The 14,966-nt window shown below is 43.3% G+C and overlaps 1 protein-coding gene across 1 annotated transcript in view; it reads right to left on the reverse strand.

Annotated features, from left to right (window-relative positions):
• The window catches only part of PLB1 (phospholipase B1), a gene marked incomplete at its 5' end in the record, with an annotated part of 118,382 nt that extends 111,398 nt beyond the window's left edge, over window positions 1-6,984 (reverse strand). Inside the window, one exon of the mRNA XM_081068441.1 lies at window positions 6,930-6,984. Coding sequence (XP_080924567.1) covers window positions 6,930-6,984 — 55 coding nt within the window. The remainder of the gene's footprint in view (window positions 1-6,929) is intronic.
• Between the last annotated feature and the right edge of the window lie 7,982 nt (window positions 6,985-14,966).

Here is a 14,966-nt window from a genome sequence, read left to right on the forward strand (position 1 = left end):
AGCTGCCTTTCCCCATCAATCTAGATTTATCATCAGGAGGCCAAAGAACGATAAAGCATTCACACTGACACAGCCTTTGAGCAGACACAACCTCTAGTCTGAGAAGATTACAAAAAACATTAGAGATGATGTGGAACATCTCGAACCGCCATTTCCTAAATACTCCATGTCCTGGGCCGACAACCATGGGGAGACACCACCACCCATCCATTACAGATTCCGTTCCAGGCAGCGACCAGCACACCTTCCTGTCTTCATCTCCTGAGGTCCGGCCAACATCCAGCACCTACCCCTGTGCCCTCAGAGAGGGAAGGAGGCTCCAGGGGGCGGTCCTACCAGGAGAGAGCACATTCCAAGTGGACTTGAGGTTTTGCTGTTGACTCACTTTATGACCTCAGACATGGAACGCTTTGCTTTTAGATTATATTTTCCTCAATCTCCTCATGGGGACAATTGAGGCAGACCCAGAGTCAGGAAGGAACAACCTGAAGAAGAGGGTCCTGGTTCTGTGGTGAATGTAAACAAGTAATGCCTCGGCAGTGGCCAGCCAGAGCCCTGACTCCTCCTGTACTGAGATCCCCACGTTGCCATGGCCACCACGGGCCAGAACTTTAAAGGGGACCATGGACCCTCAAAGCTGGAGGGGACAGAAGCAATGATTAGTGAGCTTCAACAGGAAGAGACTCTCAGGGAACTGTGTGGGGGCCACATGGTGTCCCCCATCAGGAAGTTCTCCTCCCAGAGACAAGTGTGAGTTTCTGGGGTGAAGAAGGGAGCATGGCTTGTGGACGACTGCTTTACACTGAGATGCAGGAACGCAAGAGGAAATGGTTGCCTAAGGAAGAAGAGAAGCACATGGCCTTCCCAGAGCCCAGGAAACTCCCGGCTGGGCCTCTTTCTAGGAGCCAGGCACTCTGATTCACCAGTGTATTGCCTCTTTCGATTCGTGCCAGCAGCTAGCCGACTCATCTTGCCCCAAATCCCACTTGCATTAGGCTACTCCCCTGCTGATGAACCTTTAATAGCTCTCCACCTCCCACTACAGCAAATTCAAATTTTAGGCTGGCTGCATGACCTTGGACCTCTCACTTAACCTCGGGAGGGTTTCAGTTTGGGTAAATGTAAAAGATTTGGATTAAATCACTTTAGAAGTCTCTTTCAGCCAAAAGACACTATGGTCATCTCTATTGGTCTCCTCGTCTTGGGATTTCAAAATCCCTCTTCGTCTAACTCATCACCTCCCTCAACACCAACCCCGCTCCAGTTCAGGCCTGTGCCCTGCCCCTCATCTTCATTATGGCAAGCCCCCGCGTTGCCTTTGGCTATGCTGCTCCCCACACTTGCACATCCTCCCTGTTCCTCTGTGTTTATCGTAATCCCATTCATCCTTCAGCACTCAATCGAGTTTCACTCCCCACGTGAAACTCCTCCAGCCCACATTCATGTCTCAGTGCTCTGAATCCTGTTGCTTTTAGTACAGCTACTTGCACCTATATTTTGGTACTTTATTCTTCTGCAGTGATTTTATGCATATTAGTTCTCTTTCCCCAGAGGGTTTCTTACATTTAGTTTATTATCTCCCAGCCAGGCTCAGCCTAACTTCGGTTCTTACAAGGATCCTCAGTTAACTGACAGTAGCAAAAATGCACTCGATGAAAATGATGATTGACAATAAAGTCCTAAAAATCTACAAGGTACAGATGGCATCAGGAATGCAGGTCTCCGGAACCCCCCGAGACAATCCCATTCCTGGGCTTCCTACAAAGCACAGGAATTAGGAGACAACTGTATGTGAGTTGGAGGGGGGATGGGGGTGCCACCAACTAGATATGTGACTCGAACCAAGTCCCGTTCCCTCTCTCATCAATAACTGAAAGGACTCGGGGCACCAAAAGTTCTGCAAAGGTTGCTTTCTACTCTTATTTGGAAAGATACTATTTCTAGAAGGCTGGGCTGGCAACCTCTAGGAAGCACTCTAGGCCCCTGTAAAGTGAATGTTGACTGACTAGCTTTACCTGCTCTAATAATGAAAGAGATATTCTTTTCCTCACGCAATGACTTTGCCCGGCTCCCACCTTTGGTTTTGCAGTGACAGGCCTGGCATCAGTGCATTTCCAAGGCAATGAGTTTTCATTCACAAGCATGACAATCTCCTGGAGTACTCCTGACCCATTCCAGGAAAATGAAATTCAGGTGAAAGTTGTATTTTACGAGGTACAGTGATCTCTTGCCGACTTGCTTTTGCCAATTACAATTTTGAGATAATGGTGTTTTTAGTTTTATAAATCCAAACTTTCAGAGCAGGAATCTGCTTTCATATGTGTTGTTTGTTGGGCCCATTTTAAAACTTAAATACAAAGCTTTCATTGTGATTTTTTTTCAACACTTGGGCTCAATTGTAATGCAGGGTGGTGGTGAAGTCCCTGGATCTGGATTCAGGACTAACTTCTGGCTCCTATGCTTATTAGTTGGATGAGCTTGGATTAGTTAATTAATTTCTGAGTCTTAGTTTTCTCATCTGTAAAACGGGCATGATAGTACATTCCTCTTAAAGGGAAGCTAGAATATATGTACATTGCTTAGTGTGGGGCTTGGCCATTCTAGAGAACTTTACACCAGGAGTATATCTTTTGACTTCTGAACCATGTGAATATTTTATATATTCAAAAATAAAGTAAAATCAACAAGAATGGCAGTAACCCCATAACTGAATACAGAGACAAACTTAACTATATGTCAAATAAATAACATAACCACACAAAGAGAACAAAAGAAAAAGAATTAATCCAAGTGATTTTGAACAAAGTATTTTGATTATACACTCTGGGTGGGATATATCCTAAGGACAAAGGAACGGCAAAGAAATTTTGAACTTCATTTGATGGTGGTGGTGTTACTGTTGCAGTAATTCCAATAGTATGGTGTATATATCATAGGATTCAGCAAATGAATAAAATTATCGATGTTTTTGTAACCCTTGTTTGCACTGTGGGAGAAGGAAAATACAAATACGGAATGGAAGAAGGAGATAAAAGCCTAATTCTGATTAAAAGTAGAGATATATGTGTAAATTAATTTTTTTAAAAAGAAAACTATATTTCTTAGCTCTGTCCACTCAGAAGGCTCAGGTATAATGACACTCCAGCAGCAATGAATGTCCCTAGGGCCCAGATCTTGGTTTCTAAATAAAATTCCCTATCAATTGGAACCATGAAGATACAGCTAAACTGCATGGCCAAGAAAGGAAAAATACAAGATTAGCCTGAATAGCTTATTCCATAAAGTTAAAAAGTGCTAAAAAATTGATGGGGACACAGAAGTCAGCTTGAAGGGGTTCTCACTGGCCAAATCTATAATGACTTGAGCATCAAAAGGAACAATGACAGGACTGGACTATAACACACTGGTTAATAAAAGAATCCATAAGTCCATTTTATATTTAAAAGATAAAACATAAAAAGAGAGGGGCAAGAATCTCTTTTTTTTTCATGAAGGAATGCCAACTAATAATATTAGAAGGAATGAGACATTTTAAAATGACCATTTTACACTCAACTGGTAATCAATTCAGGCAAGAATCATCAGCGGATGCGAAAACCTTGGGTATAAGAACAGTCACAGGGTATCACAGTATTTCCCCACAGATGACACAAATCACATGGGGAAGCTACCATTACAAAGCAGAAATCTGGCAGACACCACCTTACCCAAATTATCAAATTTAACATCATCAGTTAGGGTATTTACCAACATCAGGTACATCCCTGATATGACTCATTTAGGATGTAACACTATCTATATTGTACTTCTACCCAAAGACTTTACTCGGATTCTATCAAGAAAGAGACAATTTGGACGAATCCAAATTGAAGTGCATGAGACAAAAGCCAGCTTACATTTTTCAATGACACAGAAGAAAGGAATAAACAAACAAAAAGGCTAAAGCATTGTTCTAGAGTAAAAGAGATTGAAGTGGCAGGACAATTAAATGCAATGTGTGGTGTTTGGTAAATCTAATAAGCAAAGACTGAAAAAATAAACAAAATAAAAAATCAACTAATTTAATTCACCATATTAGACGATTGCAGGAGTAAGTCATACAGTCATTTTAATAAGTGCAGAAAACGTATCAGATAAAATTCAACATCAACTCATGACTTTTTAAAAAAAAAACAAACAAACAACCTCTTAGCAAATTAGGAATACAATAGAACTTTCTTTGTTTCATAAAGAGTATCTACAGAAAAGCTGGTAGCAAAACACCATACTTTATGATAAAACATTAAACACTTTTCTTTTGCACTTGGGAATAAGAACATCTCCACCCATCACTTCTGTGAAAAATTGTCATGGAAACACAGCCAGCACAGCAAGGTCAAAGCAAGAAAAGATACACAGATCACACAGATTGAAAAGAAACAAAACTGTCTTTATCGGCAGGCTTATGTATGTAAAACATCCAAAAGAATATACAGATAACATTAAAACGTGTAAGTTTAATTGGGTTCAATATATAAACATATTGAATCAATATATAAAAATCAATTTTATTTCTATATATCATAACATTTTCAAAATAAAAATGTTTAAACCGTTTATCATGCAAAAATATCATACACCTAAGAATAACTTGAGTAAAACATATGCAAGACCTCAACAAAGAAACTGATAAAACTTTGAGATGCATTAAAGATCTCAGTACATGCTCATGGTTTGAAAGGCTCAATATTGCAACCATGTCTATTTTCCCCAACTTAGTTCATAGAATTCAATTTCTATCAAAATTCAAACAGCTTTTTTTTTTTTTCGGTAGAACTTGACAAACTGGTAGTAAAATTTATATGGAAGTTCAAAGCCAAGTCAGTCCTAACAGAGAAAAAAAATAGACTTCTTTTCCCAAATCATAAAAGCTATAAAGCTATTGAATTAAGACAATGTGCTATTAGCACAGGGATAGACAAATGGATTAATAAAGTAAAACAGTCTGAAACAGATGCAAGAACATGTGAATCCTTTGTATGTAAACAGAGGTGGCTCCTCAGAGCAGTGAGGAAACAATTATTCAGTAGTTGTGCTGAGATAACTATGTATCTGCACGAAAATAATTATATATAATTGGCTTTCTCTCTTACATGAGTCATGAAAGTCAATCCTAGATGTATTAAAACCTCAAATGAGAAAAACAAATGTATAGTTTTTAGAAGGAAATATAGGATGATAGCTTCATGACCGCCAGGCAGGAAAGGAGTTCTTAAATAAGACACAAAGAGCACAACCATAAAGAAAAATTAAAAAGTTTAGAAATAGAGAGACTGAATATACAACCGGATGACTGCCAGATGGTGGATGACCACAGAACTCTGACCCACCTACACATCTGCAGCAGCCAGTCTAGGAAGCCCAGCCACTGCCCGTGCAGCCCTCAGCCTCGGTCCATGACTGCAGCTTCCCACTTTAGGACCAACCAGAGAGAGCCAGATATGTTCCCGAAACGAATCGCTTAAGAGGCCTGGCTTCTAGTTAGCGGGCCTCCAGCTTCCCCATGGCAACAACCTCCAACCAGAGTGCACCCGAAGCCTTCCACTTTTCACTCTCAAGCTTTCCCACCTGCTTGCCTGCCTTGGAATGTCTGCCCAATACAAGTGATAGTGGCCGATCCGCTTGCTATAGCAACCTCTGAATAAATGGCCCCCATGTGTTCTCATTTGAATGGCCTTCATCTTTATCCCCCCCCCCAATTAAGAGTTATGCTCAAAAAAATTCTTTTTTAATTAAAAAAAAGAATTATGCTCATCTAAATTCTCCATAAAGAAAGTGGAAAGACAAGCCTCAGAGTACACGATATCTGCCCTATTTATAACCAACGAAGAGCAAGTGCAAGGCATGTAGGAGAAACTCCTAAAAACTCAATGGAAAAAGGACAAACCCATAGAAAGATGGGAAACACACTTGAACAGGAACTTCACAAAAGAGGAATTCAAATGGTCAACAAACATTTTTTGTTTAAAGCTCCTCGGTCTCATTAGCAATCAGAAAAATGCGATCACTCTGTGCAGAGAGTATAGCAGGCATTATCTCAGTCTTCCCCATCTTGCACCCCCACCTCAATCCTCCCAACTTGCAGCCCCCCACCTTGCACACAACACACTCCCTAGACTCAGAGAGGGCAATTGACTTGTCCAAGGTCAGCACAGGACTGGTACATGGACGACAGCCAGGCCCAGGCCTCTGTCCCATACCTCCTCCTTTCCCTCTGGACGCTTTAGGGCAACTGCTTTCCCACTCTGGGCCCAGTTCTTTCATTTGGGGGAGAGGCTAAATAAAATCATCTTTAAGGTCCTTCTGAGTGCTTTCCTAAACAAAGGGAGGAGGAAAGAGCCAGGGTCAGATGAAGAGGGACAGAGAGGGATTGTGGCAAAGGCACCGTCTTCTCCTAATTATTATTGTCAGGAGAACCCCAAAGTCCTGGTAGGTAGCCCACTCTTTTCCGTCAGGGTCAATAGCACGAATGTAGGCAATCCTAGAATCCTAGAATTTATTATCCTAAAATCCACCTTCCTCTGTTCTTTCAGTAAAAACAACACCAAGCCCATAAATAGTAATAATCGAATGGTCTGTAGTAGTAGTATTTCCATGTGAAGAATGAGAAAAATCAACCTCCAGGGATATAGCGCTTGCCCAAGACCACACAGCACAGAAAACCAGAATCCAGGTCTTTGTGACTTGCTCCACCCATGGCTTCTTTCCCCACCATGGAGCTGCTGCCCATCCCTTCTCACCTATACGAGACCTTTCTCACCCCACAGCCTTAGGCATTTAACCTCAGCACTCCAGTCTATTGGGTCTGACCTGTGCATTTTGTGCTCACGAACAGGACACATTCTGCTCTCACGTGGGACAGAAGCAGGGCTGAGTCAGGGCAGACTTACCTTGCCCCAGAAGCAGCAGCAGCCCCAGGAGGAAAACGTGCGGCTGCAGCCCCATGCCAGAATCCTCCAGGTGTCGTGGGCCTCGGATGAACCGTGTCCGCAAATGGACAGGCTGTCACTCTTCCTCCTTTTATGCTCCTCTGTTGTCTGATAGTGTGCCTGCCATAAATTTTACTGTGTTCACCTTTGAAAGGGGGAAGTGGCCAGCTGTAAATGATAAATATTAACGTTTAGGCAGAAGATTTCTCAAGGTAGATGGGTCAAAGATGGGTAGCATGTTCTAGACAAAGGCATTTAAGATCAGGCCCACACGGCTCCCATCATCCGGCCCCCACCCCCAGAATGTGGGTGCCTAGAAATTGCCAGTGTTGGGGGCTGGTCTGCTGAGAGGAACATGGGGCTGGAATCCCACATGGGCCAAAGCTGTGAGAACTCGGGTACATCTGTTAACGTGGCCTCAGCTTCTCAGCTGTAAGCTATGGAAATAAAAGCCATGAAAGGAGTGAAAGTACGTTGTAACAACTGTAAACCCTGACGCCTCTTCCAAACGTGATATTTCTTTGTGTGAAATGTGTTCCCACCTTGTCTTAGAAGGCCACTGTGTACCCTGGTCTCCATGATGGAGAGAGTTTACTTCTGGCCCCTTCTCCCCCACCCCCAAAGCATGGGTGGCTGGAAGTGCTGGACTGAAGTGCATACCACACATCTATTGTATGAGAGACAAGCCAGAAGTGAGTCATGCAACTCACTTGACAGAATCAGCAGTTTCCTTTTGGGCAAACACAGTTGGAATGTTGGGCCGGGTCTACACTGGACAGGCAGAGCTGGAATTTAAAACCTGGGTGACAAAATACCCTTGGGGGTGAAATTAAAATTTTTTCACACAAATATCAAGGAATAATTGCCTGTGGTTAACATGAGCAAATATATTTAAATCATCCTTGCATTGGGCCACCCTTATGGCAGCAAGGCTGGGAGCCTACCTTCTGAAATCTAGCTAGGAGTCTGCAGCAGGTTTCTGTTACCCAAGCTCGGATCTTCGTCGGCTGACACGTTTCTCATATGTTTAAAATCACAGCTATAGCTTGGTTATCTTGATTAGAAAGTGAAGACTAAGTGGGCAGCTCTCTGTTCCTGGCTCCCTGACTATTAAAATGTTGTCTTCCCACAAAGAAATGGAAAGACATTCCGTGCTCATGGATTGGAAGAATCAACATAGTTAAAATGGCCATATTACCCAAAGCCATATACAGATTTAATGCAATCCCCATTAAAATCCCAATGGCATTTTTTAAAGAAATAGAACAAAAAATCATCAGATTTGTTTGGAACCACAAAAGACCCCGAATAGCCAAAGCAATATTAAAAAAAAAGAACAATACTGGAGGTATCACACTCCCTGATTTTTCCTTGTACTACAGGGCTACAATAATCAAAACAGCTTGGTATTGGCGGAAAAACAGACACATAGACCAATGGAATAGAATTGAGAACCCAGATATAAAACCACATAAATATGGACAGATAATTTTTGACAAAGAAGCTAAAAACATACAATGGAGGAAAGACAGCCTCTTCAATAAATGGTGCTGGCAGAATTGGATAGCTACGTGCAAAAGAATGAAACTGGACTGCTATCTGTCACCATGTACCAAAATTAATTCAAAATGGATCAAAGACTTAAGCATAAGACCTGACACAATAAACTGCATTGAAGAAAACATAGGTACTAAACTTATGGACCTTGGGTTCAAAGAGCATTTTATGAATTTGACTCCAAAGGCAATGGAAGTAAAAACTAAAATAAACAAATGGGATTATATGAAACTGAAAAGCTTCTGCACAGCAAAAGAAACTATTGACAAAATAATGAGGCAACCAACTGAATGGGAGAAGATTTTCACAAACAGTTCCTCTGATAAGGGGCTAATATCCAAAATATACAAGGAACTCATGAAACTCAACAACAAAAAAACAAACAACCCAATTGAAAAATGGACAGAGGACCTGAAGAGACATTTCTCCAAAGAGGATATACAAATGGCAAATAGACATATGAAAAAATGCTCAACATCGCTAATCATCAGAGAAATGCAAATGAAAACCACAATGAGATATCACCTCACCCCAGTCAGAATGGCTTTCATCAACAAAACAAATAGTAACAAGTGTTGGAGAGGCTGTGGAGAAAAAGGAACTCTCATACACTGTTGGTGGGAATGCAGACTGGTGCAGCCGCTATGGAAGGCAGTGTGGAGGTTCCTCAAGAAATTACGAATAGAATTACCATATGACCCAGCAATCGCTCTCCTGGGTATCTACCCCAAAAATATAAAAGCATTTCTCTATAGAGACACGTGTACGCCAATGTTCATTGCAGCTTTGTTTACGGTGGCCAAGACATGGAAACAACCAAAATGTCCTTCGATAGATGAATGGATAAAGAAGTTGTGGTACATATACACAATGGAATACTATTCGGCGTTAAGGAAAGATGATATAGGAGCATTTGTGACAACATGGATGGATCTCGAGAGAATAATGCTAAGTGAAATAAGTCAGACAGAAAAAGCAGAGAACCCTATGATTTCACTGATATGTGGTATATAAACCAAAAAGAACAAGACAAACAAATGAGAAACAAAAACTCATAGACACAGACAATAATTTAGTGGTTACCAGAGGGTAAGGGGGTGGGGGGTGGGTGATGAGGGTAAAGGGGATCAAATATATGGTGATGGAAGGAGAACTGACTCTGGGTGGTGAACACGCAATGGGATTTATAGACGATGTAATACAGAATTGTACACCTGAAATCTATGTAAATTTACTAACAATTGTCACCCCAATAAAATTAATTAAAAAAAAAAAATGTTGTCTTCCTTTTTTATCTGCTCAGAAAAATGTGGCTTGTGGGTGACCACGGATTTTGCCATGAAAAAGGCTCACCTTCAGGGCAGCACAGAGGTCTCAGGTCACACCAGGAGTCTGTGGGCTGGTTCCAGGGGCTGACAAAGAAGGAAGAAGAAAGAGAAGGAAGAAGAAAATATCCCTATGGCCAGGTCTGCAGAGGCCATTTGGGCACAGGAACACCTAAGCCTCTGACACCAAGGTATCTTCACTAAACTGCCCACAAGCTCAATAAAAGACCCAGAGCTGCTGTCTTACTAAAAATGTCAGGAGTCCAGCCAGCTCTATGCCGCTAGCAGCTTTGAGGAGCGTCCCTGAAACTACTTGGACTGAATCAGTGTTCCTAGGTCAGATCATAGGTCCCCGCTCATGCTTAGGCCAGTAGGAGGTGGGGGTGGCAAGCATGATGGGAAATGGGCAGAAATAGCCTGCGTCTACAAGCCATGTGTTCACTTCTGTCTCTTACTGCTTTTCTGCATGACCACCACAGCCCAACGGGGCCGGCACACGTACCAACCTAACCTCGTTTACTTTTAGAAAAATTGAGAAATGACTTAAAAACATTTTGAGCCTTTGTGAGGCATTTTGATATAGGACTGAATTTCCTCTTAGATATAAGAAATCTTTGAGTCCTATCAAAGCATCAGGGAATTTGCATGAACTGTGAGACAGTAGGGGAATAACATTCCTTGGACACTCTGATCAGGCGTGTGGTAGACTCTTTACATATATTAGCTTAATTAGCACCTGTTATCTGTTTGATCTGTTAGCAGCCATGAAAACAATGCAGAAAACACTCATCAAAAGTCAGAGACAAGCTCCATCACTTGTTTATACATTTTTGTTCTCTGGTTTTTGCTACTAAAATCTCCTAAGAGGACATGTCCTAGAGGAGGGAAGATGCTTAATTTCAGTTTTGAACCACAATCAGCAGATGTTCCTTTTGGGAAAGGCACAGGCCCGTGAATTCAAATCTTTTAAGGATGGCAGTGCACACCTTGCTCAGCAGGCATCTTGGTGACTGAAAAAGCTGTGTTTGCTGTTACCCAGGCATCCACAAGGGGGTGCTAGACCAACCATGTTGGATTAAAGCAGAGCAGGCCTTAGAAGATTTACTCTTCACACTGTGGGTTACAACCCATTATTATGCCATAAATTTAATTTGGTGAATGACCAAGCCATTAAAACAAAATTAAACAGAATATAAAATATCCGAGGGCATTGCATTTGGTAAGGGCAAGTAATGTTTTAGGAAATTTGTTTCAACTGCATGTGGTGATACAATATGTATTTCTTAATACAGGTCAAAGCAAAAAAATATAAAAATTGAAAACCACGACCTCAGAGAGTAGGAGATCAGATCCACAAAGAAATCCCTAGACATTGAGAAAAAGGAAACAGGTTTGTTTTTCCCTCTGGTTATAAGATGCAGCTAACACTGAATTCCCTAGTGCTGGAGCTAGAAACAGCGCCTGTGCTTGGTTCTGGGTCTGGGCAAGAAAGTACAAATCAAACTTTGTAATGGTTGTGAGCAGACAGTAAGTGAAATTTTCCTCTTCTTTCAACAAGATAAACTTAGTCCCTGGCTCCTGGGTGACCTCTGCCAATGCAGTATAAGTGTGTATTGGTAGGTAGCCCATCACTAGGACTAGTACCCATTGGTGACTATGTTATAGAAGATGTACAGCTGGGAGAGGAAGTACACATCAGAACTGTGGGAGGAGTGGAACCACAGTACTGCCTAGCTCAGACAACTTGCACCGATATCAGTAATGACCTGAGAAGTGCCTGCCCCAAGCTTCGTCCTTTCTGAAGTACCTACTGGCCCTCACCATGACGGCCTTGTATCGCTCGCTCCTGCATGGAAGTAACCCTAAGTTCCCAGTAGGCTTCATGAGGGAGATGCTGAGCCTTTCTCTTCCTGCCATCTTGGCACCGTCAGAACCTTTCATGTAGGGAGCCTGGCTCACAGGCAGATAAGCTAGCAAGCAGTCAAGGTCTCCCAGCAACATGGGAACACTGTTTATCTCACAGCCAGCTCTGTACACTGGCTGACAGTCAAGGTCTCGCGGCTTCTTGGGACTCTGAATGTGAGAGCAGGCCTGCAGGGCCTGCCAGATGATTTCTCCCATGAAATGCTCTGTTTTACTGTCCCCGTATAACCTTGCTTCTCTCTGCCTGCGTGTGTGTAACTTTCCCTCTGGCTGGTCACCACCGGAGACTCCCTCCCATCTATAAGTCTCAGTAAACCTGTGTCACACTCAGACTCCTGATGTGTTTTTTGGGCTTGTGGTTTCTCAGTCACAAATCTGGGAACAATTCAGACTCAGTACAAACACTTCCCCACCAGAGAGCAGCTAGCTCAGTGTTCTGCACATACAAGGCCCTCAATAAATCCTCATTCATTGGTGGACTACTCTCTCCAGGGGCAAAGATTTAACTGGTTTAGCCACGTCTATCTTCTCCAAGACCCATCCCAGTCACAGAAGTAAAAGCAGGCATGGATTAGGAACCTCTAAACCCAAAGGTTCTCTAGATGCCAGTGTCCCCATGCATACACAAGACCTGTGTGTATGCACACACACACACACACACGCACACACGCACACAACACTGTCCAATGTAAGTAACTAAGCAGATTTCACTTCCCTTGGGCACAGGCTTTGTTTATAATCAATACACTTAAGACAAGAAGAGCTTAATTAAGGAGTGCAAAAGAGACAAAATGAAGAAGGGACCAGCAATGTATTTCTATAAAAACATACAAATTTCAAATACCCCAGAAAAAAGGAGGAAAGAGAAAGAATGACAGGGCAAATCGCCGTAGAACATGCACTCCACGAGGCCTGGCCTTCTTGTTCTTGCTACAACCCCAGCATCTAGCACACTGCCTATCATAGCAGGCATTCATTAAACGTTGGATGACAAATCAATAAATATATGAAAGGTAGAATAAAAGGAAAGAGACCAAGACTACTATAAAAAGATCAGCTCAACACAACAGAATAGAAAAGACAAAAGGAATACAAACCACATTTTAGGATAGAAAACTAAGGAAAAAAGAGAGAGACACATTGTGCTAATACCATGAAGTGTGATGGTAGAAAAACATTGGAGAAGCAACACTGAGGCTCACGGCTCACAGCTCTTCCTCCAAGAAGAGAAGAATACCAAGAATAACACCATTATTCATGCACACAGTGCTCCTCAGTCCTGACTGCTTATTGGAATCACCTGGGGAGCTTTTAGGAACAATGCCTGGGCTTCGCCCTCAGACATTCTGAATTAATTGGTCTAGGGTGGGGCTTGAGCATAGGACCTTTTTTTTTTTAAATTAAATTTATTGGGGTGACAATTGTTAGTAAATTTACATAGATTTCAGGTGTACAATTCTGTATTACATCGTCTATAAATCCCATTGTGTGTTCACCACCCAGAGTCAGGAGCATAGGACCTTTTTAAAGTTCACTGATGGATTCTGATGTGCAGCCTGGGCTGAGGGCCCCTGCTCCCTTGGACCCAGGGCTGGGTAGCGCTTCTAACTAAGGGATGTAGGGGGTTCCATCTCTGCTGCCAAGGCACAGACTCAGCATTAGCAGACACCCACATAAAGCCCAGGGCCCACTCTCCATTCTGGGAAGGGGGCAGTCCCATAGAGACAGTCCACCCAGTGTGACCAGTAAGCACTGGCACATGGATGAAGCTCTCCCCCGGATCTTCCATAGCTGAGATCCACGTGGCAGGGCCCACAGAGTGCTCTGGGGAGAGAAGTGGTGTGAGAGGACTCTGCCCACTAGGAGGATCCCAAGGGAATTTCTGCGACGTGGCACATCTCTCCCTTACTCAATTCCCTTTGCTGCCTGTCTACGAGAATTGTGATCTGTTCTTCAAATCCAAAGGGAATAATCAAAGTCTCCCATGGGAATAAATAGCACATGCTTCAGACTATGCTGGGAGGCCCCTTGCTCCCACAGCCCCATTCATCACACTCTGAGCCCGCATGTCTCCCTGGTCTGTGTTCAGTGCAGGGGGTCTGGGAAAGAAGAGAGCATCCCTACTACTGGCTGGGGACATCCTTCTATCCAAGTTGCTGCTCCAGGAGGGGGGCCCTGGGCCTTTGGCTATGGGTCAGGGGATTGCTGTGGCGTGACGTCACCAGCTGGGCCACACACACTGCCACACACACTTGGCATTAACCTTAGCTTTAACAATGATGATGATACACTAATGTGTTTGCTTGCCAGCTCCCTGGGCAGGCCTTCTGTTTACCTTTGATGGAGCCACCTAGGGTGAGGGCTGGCCTTCTGTCGCACGGCCCAGATGCACATAGGCCTGCTGGGCTAGGCTGGGCCAAGGGGGCAGATCTGATCTGAGCTCCAGCCATCGGGACAGCCAGGCTGGATTGGGCACAGCACAGAGGAGCTTTGTCACCTCAGGTTCTGTTTCCTAGGGAGTACCTGTGCGGCTCTGCCTCTGGGCACTGCCAGCAGAGGTAGGTCAAACACTCATTCCTTCTTCCTTCAGGGATTCAGGAAAGGCCTTGTCCATAACTGGAGGGTTAGCACCCAGAAGGGAAAACCTGAGGAAAAGAAAAATTCCATACTTCCTCCATTCTAATCCGTGCACATTTTCTCATACTAAAATGTTTTCTCATACGACATTTCTGAAAACAGCCTCTGTTTCATAATCCACGGAAATGTTTAGAAACTTGCCCCAGATCAACAGAAAGCAGGTGGTGCAGATGAATTTTTAATACTAGGTTTTCTGCTCCAAAGGCCAGTTCTGTTAACCCAAAACACAGCACTTCCTTACTTTTGTTCATTTCAGTTTGTTTCTTAATTGACCCTTAGAGGCCTCCGCAGGGCACGTGTGACCAGGAACACAGAGGGACGTGGACCTTAATCGTAGGCTCTTCAGAGAGCGGCTGGCATCTAGGCATGTTCTCTGTGGGGTCCCAGATGACTGCTTCTCCTTCCCATTCACTTTCTTCCTTGCCTCTGGGAGCCAATTGTTCCTTTCTGTTGACACTGAGATCCATGTTTCTTAACTAGAGTGAGGCTCCAAGTTCTGGAACTTTAACATCTCTTACCTGGATGCCTGTACCAATCTCTGCAGGTTGGCTGCCCC

The sequence above is a fragment of the Rhinolophus hipposideros genome (assembly GCF_964194185.1).
Source record: "Rhinolophus hipposideros genome assembly, chromosome: 12".
Taxonomy (NCBI): domain Eukaryota; kingdom Metazoa; phylum Chordata; class Mammalia; order Chiroptera; family Rhinolophidae; genus Rhinolophus; species Rhinolophus hipposideros.